General features: G+C 41.5%; 1 protein-coding gene across 2 annotated transcripts in view; it reads right to left on the bottom strand.

The window, feature by feature from the left end:
* The window catches only part of LOC116988012, a 33,518-nt gene extending 22,847 nt beyond the window's left edge, over positions 1-10,671 (bottom strand). For both annotated transcript variants that reach the window (XM_033044412.1, XM_033044413.1), the window contains exons 1-2: positions 10,474-10,671; positions 714-821 (exon numbers count right to left, since the gene is read on the bottom strand). In XM_033044412.1, the coding sequence (XP_032900303.1) occupies positions 714-821; positions 10,474-10,510 (145 nt within the window). In that variant the 5' untranslated portion in view covers positions 10,511-10,671. The remainder of the gene's footprint in view (positions 1-713; positions 822-10,473) is intronic.
* Positions 10,672-13,619: the final 2,948 nt, after the last annotated feature.

Raw genomic sequence — 13,619 nt, 5'->3', positions numbered from 1 at the left:
GGGGGGGGGGGGGGGGGGGGGGGGGGGGGGGGGGGGGGGGGGTGGCCCAAAAGGTTTTGTCCCATTGGCTTTATCAGTCAGAGTATTAAGTATAGAGTTGGGAGGTCATGTTGCAGTTATAAAAGACGTTGGCGAGGCACTGGGCAACATGTTATAAGAAAAATGTTGTCAAGCTGGAAAGGGTGCAGAGAAGATTTATGAGGATGTTGCCAGGACTGAGCTATAGGGAGAGGTTGAGCAGGCTAGGACTTTATTCCTTGGAGCACAGGAGGAAGAGGCGTGATTTTATAGAGGTGTACAAAATCACGAGAGGAATAGATTACGTACAGAATCTCTTGCCCAGAGTAGGGGTATTGAGAACCAGGGGACATAGTTTTAAGGCGAGGGAGGGAAAGATTTAATAGGAACCTGAAGGGTAACTTTTTTTTTTACACAAAGGGTTATGGATGTATGGAACAAGCTGCCGTAGGAGGTAGTTACTATCACAACGTTTAAGAAACATTTAGATAGGTATATGGATAGGAGAGGTTTAGACGGATATGGGCCAAATGCAGGCAGGTGGGACTTGTTGGTTGGGATGGGCAAGTTGGGCTGAAGCACCAGGTCTCTACGCTGTTTGACTCTATTACATTTTATCCTATTTGCATTATGGTAACATACGTTACAGCAGATCTCCAAAAGAAAGAAGCGCGCCAGGCACTGCAGTTACTTACGTCGGATTCCTTTCCGCAGAATAATTTCAAGAATATCACATAAGGATGTGAGATGAGGATGACCATCGGTGATGGGATCGTTGTCTGCCTGGATGTTTAGGATGCATGCTGTAGACAAAACAGATCAACTGTCATTAGTGTAGAAGGCCACACTGGAGAGTAAAATCAATCTGAAATTGAACATCAAAGTGTAGTACTAAGGTTTAGTATTCAGGCTATGCTGAGATAGTGGGCACTTCTTCTATGCGCCATCACCCATGGTAAAAAAAAATGAACTCAAGGTCATGCTGTCCTTACCCCAACTCATACAAATGGCCAAGCATCCACTGCTGCCCTGCACTGGTTCTTAATTTGATACCACTTTGATTCTCATTGACATTCTAAATCATCATATTTCTCACTATCACCTCCCCTTCCCCTTCCCCCTCTTAATGGGTTCAAGCAGGAAGACAGATATGGGACTAGAGTGCGACTGGGTCTGCTGAATTGTTCTGCTGCACAAGTTACAAACTTTAGCAGAGTGGCATCATGTTTTGGCTTAGAAGACTTCCATTTGGCTCACTGTCTTTATTTCTGAAAGAGCTCTTGTCCCACAACACTGTTTTCTCTTCATAACCATAGAAACCTTTTCTTTGCATGCCTTTTCTCCAATTTCTATTTGTGGGTTGTAAAATAAATAGTTTCTTATTACCTTTTAAGCAGTGTACTAGATAATATCACTGCCCTCTGTAACAGAAATAAATGGTTCTTCAGTCAATTATCTAATGGTCAGGGAGAATGAGATAGTAATTATCTCACAAAATGCAGGGATATCAAATCTCAAAGTGTCTCCCAGAACACAGAATGAACTCAAACACGGCATTAAAATCCACGAGAACTGTCCTGCCATAATCTTTAGGAATGGATGTGCTTGGGACATTAAACACTTCAATAAAATAAATAAGTACAGAAGTGTTTACCCATAAAATAGTCTCACTGGAGCAATGACAGAACTGATTTGCTATATCCATCAGATATGAGATTTTAAACTTATGGGAAATTTAGAAAGAAAAGTGGCATATACATAGATCATTGTACACACATTTAAAACAATAAGTAGCTTAAAAGCTAGTGCGTTAAAATAATATTTAAATAAATAATTCTTTGTTTCATGCAGGAATATTTGGAGGCATTTAAATTAGCCTAGCTGTTGGAAGAAAACCAAACAAGCTAGTGGATCGCATAAGGGATAAAAGAAAATTAAAGACACAGGCAATGGTGGGACTGCATTTTTACTGATGGCCATGATATTAACAGGAATTAATTGACAATGCAGCAAACAAAATGATGGCCATACTCAGCAAACTAAATCATGAATGAAAAAGGGAGAAATAGCTAAGTAATAGGGATTTTTTTTTGGAAAAAAATGTATTTTTGGAAAAATTATTAAAGACATTTACGTCAGCAAAAGTCAGGGTCTAACTGATCTGTGAGTCTTCAATATTACAGAGAATCCCCTTTCGTGACTAAAGAATATGGGAATTAAAACATACTAGGGTTATATTCATTGATGGGGTCTTGAAATTTGAGCAGCTTTCAACAACAATGAAAATTAGCACAGTGAAACATCATGGCAGCTTGCATTTGCAAATATGTTGAATTACCAAAGATGATGACTACTCAAAAACACTTAGTTGAAAATTCTACACACTCCAGGCAAGATCAGCCAGAGCAGGGGTGGGGAACCTGCGGCCTTCTAGGCCATTAAGTGCGGCCTTTTGAATGGATCCAAATTTTGGAGCACAAATTTTTACTAATATGTTTTTGTTCGTCTTTTATTATTTTTATTCTTAAAATGAACGTATTTAAAATACCAAAGAGTAAAAGAATATTCAACGAAATAATCCTCCCCAACTGACGGCCACAATTAAAACATTAGTAAATCATGAGGGCTATTTTAACACCTTTTATGCTCATGATTTAGTTCTAATGCGACTCTAGAATGTACGTTTGACATGCACGAAAAATGCTTTCTTGCTTTTCAACCACTTATTGCTGCGAATCTACGTTCTCCTACCTAACCCAAATCAAGACGCCTTTAAGGTCACAAATGACGGATACCCATCTGGAAGATCATCTGAAACTGCGTACCTCCATGTTGCAACCAAATATTCAAATGCTTTCCCACAAAATGCAGTCACAACAAAGTCATTAAAAGGTTAATTAACTTTAGAATTAACAATTTTCTTTCATCTTCTTGAAGTTAGTACATAGTAGTTTGATTTTTACAAAATAATGTATATTTTGAAGTATATCTAATTGAAGTTTCTTGGATGCGGCCTTATTAGATTACAGCTAGCTTAATGCGGCATTCCAACATGAAAAGGTTCCCCACCCTTGAGCCAGAGTAACAAGTTGGCAAGGGTATAGAGAAGATTCACGAAGATGTTGCCAGGACTCAAGGGTCTGAGCTATAGGGAGGGGTTGAGCAGGCTGGGATTCTTCCTTGGAGCGTAGAAGGATGAAGGGTGATCTTATAGCGATCTATAAAATTATGAGGGGAATTGATTGGGTAGATGCACAGAGTCTCTTGCCCAGAGTAGTGGAATCGAGAATCATAGTACATAGGTTTAAGGTAAAAGATTTAATAGGAATCTGAGGACTATCTTTTTCACAGAAAGGGCAGTGAGTCTATGGAACAAGCTGCCAGAGGAGGTAGTTGAGGCAGGGACTATAGTAGCATCTAATAAACAATTAGACAGGCACGTGGATAGGGCAGATTTAGAGGGATATGGGCCAAACACAGGCAGGTGGAAGAAGTGTAGGTGGGACATGTTGGTCAGTGTGGGCATGTTGGACCGAAGGGCCTGTGTGTGTCCACACTGTATGACATCAATATTTGTGCTCCTATCAATTTCCACCATTTTCTCCAATGCTACGATATCCTTTTTTAGATTAAGGGATCAAAACTGTACAAGTATTTTAGGTGTGTCGCCAACAGTCAGTACAACTGTAAGAAATGCTCTATTATTAAACACCAACATTTAAAAATAAACATGCCATTTGCCCTCTTAACTTGTTAGACCTGCTTATTAACATTTTGTGATTCATGTACTCGAACACCTAGATACCTCTGAACTTCATTAATTTGCAATCTCTCTTCATTTAGATAATAATCCACATTTTTGTTCCTTTTAATGGATGAATGATCTCCACTCCCCCACATTTGGTAGGTATTAACCCATTCATTTAATCTTTCCATGTCCTGTTGAAGACTCACAGCATCCTTATCACATGTCCTTCCACATATTTTTGTAACATCAGGAAAAACTTGAAACCTTACATTTCATTCCCTCCTCCAAGTCATTATAATAAACAGTTAAGGGCCAAGAACCTATCCCTGGTGTACTCCATCAGTTGCAATTCCATGGTCTGAATAGGATCCATTTATCTCAACTCTTTTGTAGGCAACAGCCACCATTCAATCCCCACTGATACTGTTCCTCCAAAACTTCATATCAACACTACCCGTCACATCCTCAAAGAAATCAAGCAAATTTCACAAACATGATTCACCTTTCATAAACTAATGTTGACTACGTTTGACATATCTGCCATTTATTTGTTTCCTGTTAAGTCATTTTCTGGAATTCCCACACCTACCCGAGCTGGTTCTTCCTATTCTTACTGTTTGTTTTGATATTGCACTCATGTTTTCTCTAAAAATCAACTTTCTCCACTCTTGTGGGCTTTTTAATCATTTGCTATTGGATCCTTAAATTGCCAATCCTCTGGTCTACCACTAGCCCCTGCAAGTCCGAATCCCTGCTTTTCAATTAAACATTTTCCTTGATGTCTTTGTTAACCACAGATGGTGCCTCTTTCTCATGGAGTCCCATTTTATAATTGGGATAATTTATTGCTGAATGTATGCAGAAATTATCTGAACTAAATAGGAAAAACAATTTTCAGGTGTTTCTCCCCTGAAATAACTGGGCCAATCTGAGAACTGGGAGAAACTAGAAAGAGCCCAAGATGCTGCCAGTAAATATATGCATACTGGGGAATTTCAGCTAAGAGTTACAATGGAGTCTCAGCCTTTGGCCTTGTATGGCATGAGAGATTGACATGTGCAGACTTTGATCCAGGATGCAGTTACACCCCTCAGGTTACTCATAGCTTAAATTTGGACAATTGTCAGATAACAGAAGGATAAAGCCAGGCAAGTATGCAACCTAGCATTTGGGGGATGCAGGAGTCCCAGCCACAGACCGTGTTCAACAGATACTTATTAAATGAAAATAAAGTGTAGGAAGATTATGCAATTTGATGACTGCAGCAGTACAAAGAGGCTACTGAAGTCAGGGTAGTAAAGTGGAACATGTAGTGAAGAGTGACTGCTTTCTTATAGCTTCATCTGTTCCAAACCGATCATTGTAAACCACCCAGGGATTGAAATTATAAATATTTTAAATTAATGAGTATAGTTAGCATGTGGCATTCATACACAGAAACAATGGTTTAGTTGGAATTCACAAAGATCCATAGTGGAAGAATCTCAAATGAGAGATCAAAGTTTCAAGATACAGGACTGCGTCTCAGGAATTCTGTGTTCCAAAGAATGGTGGAGGCTGGATCATTGGATATATTTAAAGTTGAGGTAAATAAATTCCCGGACGATCATAGAATTAAGGGCTTCAGCTCTTCAAGGGAGCAAGCGAATTCAGAAGTAGAAGATGGGTACAGAGGATTATCAAAATACCACTAACTGCCAAACATTTTAATTGTTTAATAGTTAGAGTGGCAAGAATATTCAGAAGCATTCAAAAACCATTAAACATACATTGAAATGTTAAAGAGAAAAACAAAAAAAAATTAAGTCCAAATGCAATTAAGTTAAGTTTAGTTTATTATTGTCATGTGTACTGAGGTACTGTGAAAAGCTTTTGTTTGCGTGCTATCCAGTCAGAGAAAAGACTATTCATGAATACAATCAAGCTGTCCACAGTGCACAGATAAAGGATAATGGGTAATGTTTAAGAAGGAACTGCAGATGCTGGAAAATCAAAGGTAGATAAAAATGTTGGAGAAACTCAGCGGGTGAGGCAGCATTTATGGAGCGAAGGAAATAGGCGACGAGTCTGAAGAAGGGTCTCGACCCGAAACATCGCCCATTTCCTTCGCTCCATAGATGCACCTCACCCGCTGAGTTTCTCCAGCATTTTTGTCTACCTAAGGATAAAGGGTACAATGTTTAGTGCAAGATATAACATTGAAGTTCAATAAACGATAGTTCAAAGGTCTCAGGCAGAAGGGAAGTCAGGACCGCACTGTAGCTGATGAGGGACCGTTCAGTTGCCTGGTTAATTACATTTACATTAATTCAATAAATGTAAATTACTTGATACTTAACTCGTTTCCTTTCCCTTGTAGGTATTTTTCTCCATTAAAATGAATGGAGTCACAAGAGATAGTCACATGCTCAGCAGCAGATTCCCCAACACATCTGCTGTGAAACCACAGGATGTTGTCACTCTACCAATGGATTGCATGATGTCCAATATCAGAAAATTCACAGAGAAACTGTTAGGAAGCTCAGGAGTTCCATATTTGCACAGGAAGTCCCAAATCTGATAGTTTTGTGGGAAAATGCCCGTAACACACATGGAACAGCAGCATTCTCAGTAAAATCTGGGCCAACAGCTTTTAACTGAAAACCAGAAATTCATTTGAAAAATAAAAAGTTTTTGAAAAACTGAGCTGAGTGCAAAGAACCTAATGGCCTCTTCCTGTTCTGTGAATACAACGTGCTCAACAATCTCAATTTCCTTCTGCAATTCCATCAAAAACGATCTCATCTAGGAGTCCATCAGAAGAGTGACATTGTTGTGTGATTTCTCAAAAGATGCAACGATTTATTGCAGCTGCATGGCACTGTAACGCTTATGCTAACCTGCACTCTGGCATTTTTCTCTTTGCACTACCTGTGGTACTTGCGTATGGCAATAGTTGTATTTGCACCAGGATACAGTGAAAGCTTTGTTAGAATGCTACCCAGTCAAATCATTCTAAATACGAGTAGAATTAAGCCATACACAAGTACAACAGGCAGTGCAGAGAGAAACATATAGTGTTGCAGCATTATAACAATACAGTTAAAGATAAATGTTCCAAGGTTTACAATGAAGTGGATTGGGAGATAGGGGCTACAACCTAGTTTATGGGAGGACTGTTCGGTAATCTGATAACTGTGGGGAAGTTGTTTTTCCTGAATCTAGTGGTTTGTGCATCCAAGGTTTTGTATTGCCTGCCCTTTGGGAGAGGGGAGCATTATACTCTAATGTACTATAACAACAGTTAAATCGCTAGTCGGCATGTACTTGGTGGGCCGAAGGGCTGGTTCCTCACTGTATCTCTAGAGGTTAAAATTCTAAAGATAGCGTGAAGGTGTATTTATATACCTGTACTACCAATTCGTACTTGCCAAAAAGATAGTGATGACCCTTTTACCTATCATTATGGGCTGTGATGCCAATCTACTGCTGAGGTTCTTAATTATCAACAACACTGATGTGGAACGAGCTCAAACTGGATGAGGTTTGGTAGTTTCTGTCCCAAAAACTCACCAGTGAATCAGTTCAGTTTGTAAAATAATTTAATAGTTTGGCTGTCATTCCTTTTCATTTCCAGATTCTATTAAACTTTGTGATGGCATTTGAAATCCTGTCAACTGGATTATTTGTTTGGCTTTTAGATTTCTAGCCCAACAAGATAATTGGTGCGCAACTCAAGCCCTATAATTATGTGAGCAGAACCACAACAATCAAAACCTCACCATGGAGGCAACAAAGACGTCAGTGACATGATGAAGAATGCAAGTTGCATTCACTGCTCATCAATGATCTACAGCAACCACACCCTTTTTAACTAGACAGTCTAGTTTTTAAATTCAGAACTCTTACTTTTATCTACTTTCTTTTATCTCCCAGTTTGAAGCAATTACTTGAATAAAACAGTGATAGGTTATTTCATAAAAATAAATTTTCCGTATGGTAGTAGTAGGAGGCCAATCAGTCCTCTAGACTGATCTGCCATATAATATCATGGCTACTCTTTTCCTCCACTTCATTATTCCTGCTATCCCTCATTACTATATCCTACTGTCCAAGAAGAATTGTGTCAGACATGGATATTGCCTATTTTTCATCCTTCCATAACAATTGATAGCATAACACGATTATTTCCTCTCTGTGAGAGGAAACTGTTCCCTGCATATCCTTTATCAAATTCCTTTATCATTTTGAAGACTTCAATAAGCCAACAAAACCTATGGACTCTGTTATCCTGATCTGAGTCAAACCTAATGTGTTTGTTTTGGATTTAACACTGGGCACCAACAATAGATCTGAACAATCAAGGTGCAGTGTATGGCGAGCAAGGGACTTCAGTGAGGCAAGTGCAATGGTGCAACTTTCTATTTAAATGATTAATTATGTTGTTCATCATTTTGTTTAGTGATTAAATCAAATCAGAATGAAGTGACATCGGCTAGGGCAAGTCAAGCTCTGGGTTTGTGCCCGAGCTGCAGCTGATCCTGAAGCGAATTGTTTCATAGAGTGTACCTTTCATGAGATGGTTACTTATGACTCAAGAGTGCATGCATAGAGGGATTCTGTCCAGTAGAGCAAATGGGCAAGAAGATGGTTCAGGAAACTCCTGGTCTTTGACCAGTATTTAGGATTTAATGTTAAATCAGTAAAATGCATGGAGTGTGGTGACCAGGGCAGTTAAGCTAAAGGCATTGATAGGCACTTAGAAATATGATATTACATCTATTATAGAAATAGTTTAAAGAGGGACTTAAAAACACTCTATGTTATCCTGTAAATAGCTCATTCTAAGCTTCCCCAGTCTAGTTTCAGTCAATAAAATACTGAGTCAAGCACTTGCGCATCTAAACTTTATTTTGGAAAAACACAATAACAGTTCCCACTACTATACCAAACCACCGCGGGTTTGGTCCTTGTATCTGCCTGGCCAAGCCCTCCTAGCCTCTTGCAAGCAGAGACACTCCAGAAGGTCATGCAGTCCCAGAAGATCGACACAGGACCTCGTGGGAGCGGCCTTTTATAGGTCCCCGAACCTTGAGGGGCCGAACCATATGGGGGTGGTCTGTATACAGTACAATAACAGATATCGATTAACACAGTACATGATAGACATTTCCCAAACCCAATAATACAGTGACTAATACAATGTATCTGACGAAGTTTCTAGATGAAAGTTTAGAGATGAATTATGCAACACGTGCCTGGATATTCAAGAAACCCAGACAAGGCTCAACACTTAACCCAATCAACATCTAGCAAAGTATAGCTTTGCAACAATATTTACAATGTGTATGTCTGGTTTGCATTCACCCAATCCGTTCCATGCAATTTACACCTAATTGTCAGAATCTGCAGATGTTCCATTCTCTTCCTGCAACTCTTGTCTAGGCTCTAGACAAACTGGCACCATTCTGCAGCTTGTGCCATTTCTGCAGAAGGCACATTTAAATTGACCAAATGGTCTAGCAGCCCAGAAGCCTTTACTCAATTTTAGTGTCCTGGCATCTCAAATTTGGCCAGAATTAACAATCCCACTTTCACACTCCCCATCCACTAGGGGCAATTTACAGAGATCAATTAACCTACAAAACTCACACGTCTTTGGGAAGTGGGAGGAATTCGGAGCACCTAGAGGAAACATACATGGTGATGGGGAGAAAGAACATGCAAACTCCACACAGATAGCAGCCAAGGTCAGGATCAAATCGGGCTCTCTGACACTTTGAGGCAACAACTCTAACAGTTGCACCATTGTACCACCCATTTGATGTGGTTGCCGATCCAGTTGGCATTGGATTATTTAACCCTTTTGAACAGCAGACATGGGTTAAATGGCCTTCTGTGTCATAAACATTCTTCATCACATGGACAGGCCGCAGAATACTGGTCTTATTTATTTCTAAGACGGTGGCCACGAAGTGAAAAGGGACTCTCGGAGGTGGAGAGATAGGATATAGCAAATAGGTAATCTATATGTAACCTATAAGTAAGTTATAGGGAACCACACACAGAAAATGGGAAGACTGTAAAAAGAAAGCAAATCAAGGAGCCAAAGAAAGAAGAATGCTCACCGTCACAGATTTGTAAAAGAATGCACAATAGTATGCAGAGGCAATAGGATAATACAAGGTAAAGATGGTATTTATAGAGGCCATTGTATTGCAACACAAATGTCTTTCCACCAAAGTGCTGTTCAAACATGAGTCATAAATTTATAGCTGCTTCAGATACATTTCTTCATGTGGTGATTATACAATTCCCAAAATACTAATTCCCCCAAAAAATATACTTCTTCCATGCCACCTCTGCAATCAATTCATCTTGGCCGAATTGATTTACTTAATAAAATTGGACGTCGACGTGTCAGTAAATTAATAATAATAGGAAAGATCGTTCAACGTATTCTGTCTTGCTCAAATACTTTTTCTCAACATAGATTATAATTAAATATTTCCCAGTATCTGCTCTTCTCCACCCTGACATAAGTTTTAATGAAGTTCCCCACTCTGATTGTTTGAAAGTAGTTTGGAATTATTTTACGAGGATAGTGAGAGGTGGCCAGTGACAAGTTGCCCACCTTCCCAAACCCAGGCACGCCCCCCCCCCTTTACTGACCTCCCCTCCTCCGCCCCATCATCAGGCCGTTCCGCCTCACTCGGGACTGCACTCACCCTTCAAGGCGCCTAACAGCGGCTCCTTTCTGGACATCTTCGTCTACGGCCAGGGTCCAAAGAAACCGTCTTTTCCACAAGTCCGGTCCTCACGCACTTCTGTCTACTCGACTCGGCGCGGCGCAGCGCCCCGTCACTCAGACCGCCAGGAGGAGTGGTGGAGAAGCATGGCGAGGTTCCCCAGTCTTAAGGGCGGGACCTGGGACGGGGGTGGAGCAAGGCCACGTCTCCTAGGTGACGGGGCGGAGTCTGCTTCTGGGGCGGAGCAAGGTGGGGCCGCGTTTCCTAGGTGACGGGGCCGAGGATGGAGTAAGTCACGTCTCCTAGGTGACGGGGCGGAGTCTGCTTCTGGGGCGGAGCAAGGCCGCGTTTCCAAGGTGACGAGGCCGAGGGTGGAGTAAGTCACGTCTCCTAGGTGACGGGGCGGAGTCTGCTTCTGGGGCGGAGCAATACCGCGTTTCCTAGGTGACGAGGCGGGACCTAGCGCATCGTCCAAAGCAATACCGCGTCTCCAAGGTGACGGGGCGTCGTCTCCTAGGTGACAAGGCGGAGCCTGCTCCTCGGGTGGAGCTGAAATGAAACAATGGGCGTCCGACCCGAAACGCCGTCCATGCATTCTCTCCCCAGAATCTGCTTGACCCACTGAGTTCCTCCAGCACTCTGTGTTTCGCTGTCTTCTAGTGGGCGATGAGATTGGGCTTGGGGCATGGCCAATATAGAAGGTGGGGTCCGGAATGGGATGAAAGAAAGATTATGTTATGATTATGAAAGAAAACTGGCAGGGAACATAAAAACTGACTGCAAAAGTTTTTATAGATATGTGAAAAGAAAGAGATTAGTTAAAACAAATGTAGGTCCCTTGCAGTCAGAAACAGGTGAGTTGATCATGGGGAACAAGGATATGGCGGACCAATTGAATAACTACTTTGGTTCCGTCTTCACTAAGGAAGACATAAATAATCTGCCGGAAATAGCAGGGGACCGCGGGTCAAAGGAGTTGGAGGAATTGAGTGAAATCCAGGTTAGCCGGGAAGTGGTGTTGGGTAAATTGAATGGATTAAAGGCCGATAAATCCCCAGGGCCAGATAGGCTGCATCCCAGAGTACTTAAGGAAGTAGCTCCAGAAATAGTGGATGCATTAGTAATAATTTTTCAAAACTCTTTAGATTCTGGAGTAGTTCCTGAGGATTGGCGGGTAGCAAACGTAACCCCACTTTTTAAGAAGGGAGGGAGAGAGAAAACGGGGAATTACAGACCAGTTAGTCTAACATCGGTAGTGGGGAAACTGCTAGTCAGTTATTAAAGATGGGATAGCAGCACATTTGGAAAGTGGTGAAATCATTGGACAAAGTCAGCATGGATTTACAAAAGGTAAATCATGTCTGATGAATCTTATAGAATTTTTCGAGGATGTAACTAGTAGCGTGGATAGGGGAGAACCAGTGGATGTGGTGTATCTGGACTTCCAGAAGGCTTTCGACAAGGTCCCACATAAGAGATTAGTATACAAACTTAAAGCACACTGCATTGGGGGTTCAGTATTGATGTGGATAGAGAACTGGCTGGCAAACAGGAAGCAAAGAGTAGGAGTAAACGGGTCCTTTTCACAATGGCAGGCAGTGACTAGTGGGATACCGCAAGGCTCAGTGCTGGGACCCCAGCTATTTACAATATATATTAATGATCTGGATGAGGGAATTGAAGGCAATACAGTATCTCCAAGTTTGCGGATGACACTAAGCTGGGGGGCAGTGTTAGCTGTGAGGAGGATGCTAGGAGACTGCAAGGTGACTTGGATAGGCTGGGTGAGTGGGCAAATGTTTGGCAAATGCAGTATAATGTGGATAAATGTGAGGTTATCCATTTTGGTGGCAAAAACAGGAAAGCAGACTATTATCTAAATGGTGGCCGACTAGGAAAAGGGGAGATGCAGCGATCATGGTGTCATGGTACACCAGTCATTGAAAGTAGGCATGCAGGTGCAGCAGGCAGTGAAGAAAGCGAATGGTATGTTAGCTTTCATAGCAAAAGGATTTGAGTATAGGAGCAGGGAGGTTCTATTGCAGTTGTACAGGGTCTTGGTGAGACCACACCTGGAGTATTGCGTACAGTTTTGGTCTCCAAATCTGAGGAAGGACATTATTGCCATAGAGGGAGTGCAGAGAAGGTTCACCAGACTGTTTCCTGGGATGTCAGGACTGTCTTATGAAGAAAGACTGGATAGACTTGGTTTGTACTCTCTAGAATTTAGGAGATTGAGAGGGGATCTTATAGAAACTTATAAAATTCTTAAGGGGTTGGACAGGCTAGATGCAGGAAGGTTGCTCCCGATGTTGGGGAAGTCCAGGACAAGGCGTCACAGCTTAAGGATAAGGGGGAAATCCTTTAAAACCGAGATGAGAATAACTTTTTTCACACAGAGAGTGGTGAATCTCTGGAACTCTCTGCCACAGAGGGTAGTCGAGGCCAGTTCATTGGCTATATTTAAGAGGGAGTTAGATGTGGCCCTTGTGGCTAAGGGGATCAGAGGGTATGGAGAGAAGGCAGGTACGGGATACTGAGTTGGATGATCAGCCATGATCATATTGAATGGCGGTGCAGGCTCGAAGGGCCGAATGGCCTACTCCTGCATCTAATTTCTATGTTTCTATGTTTCTATGTTTCTATGAAACTTGTTGACAGCGGGACTCAGTGATCAATTTTAGGCCAAGGTCACTGCTACTCCCAGAAGATGCTTTTGAACTGTGGTCACTGTTCCAAAGTGGATCAAGCGGCGATAAATCTGCGGTGGTAAGTTCTAATAAAGAGATGTCTGACAGCGAAGAAATAACATGTTGCTGAGCTTTGGGCGAAAATATGTATATAATATGATTACAAAACTGCTGTGCTGCTGCTGCAAGTAAAAATGTAGTTGTTCCGTTTCAGTACGTATGACAATAAATGCTCTTTACTCTTGAATGGACTCTTTAATAATAGATTGCTGCGTTTTTCCAATTCATATGTTAGGATAATTGCCCTAAAGTTTCCTGCTTTAGGGCAGCCTCTTAATAGTGCCATTGGTTTTAGTTTTAGAGATACAGCGTGGAAACAGGCCCTTCGATCCACTGCGTCCGCGCCGACCAATGATCACCCATACACTAGTTATA

This window comes from Amblyraja radiata, chromosome 26 (genome assembly GCF_010909765.2).
Source record: "Amblyraja radiata isolate CabotCenter1 chromosome 26, sAmbRad1.1.pri, whole genome shotgun sequence".
NCBI classification, from domain to species: Eukaryota; Metazoa; Chordata; class Chondrichthyes; order Rajiformes; family Rajidae; genus Amblyraja; species Amblyraja radiata.
Note: the sequence above shows the minus strand (reverse complement) of the source record. Positions and strands in the feature narration are given on the sequence as shown.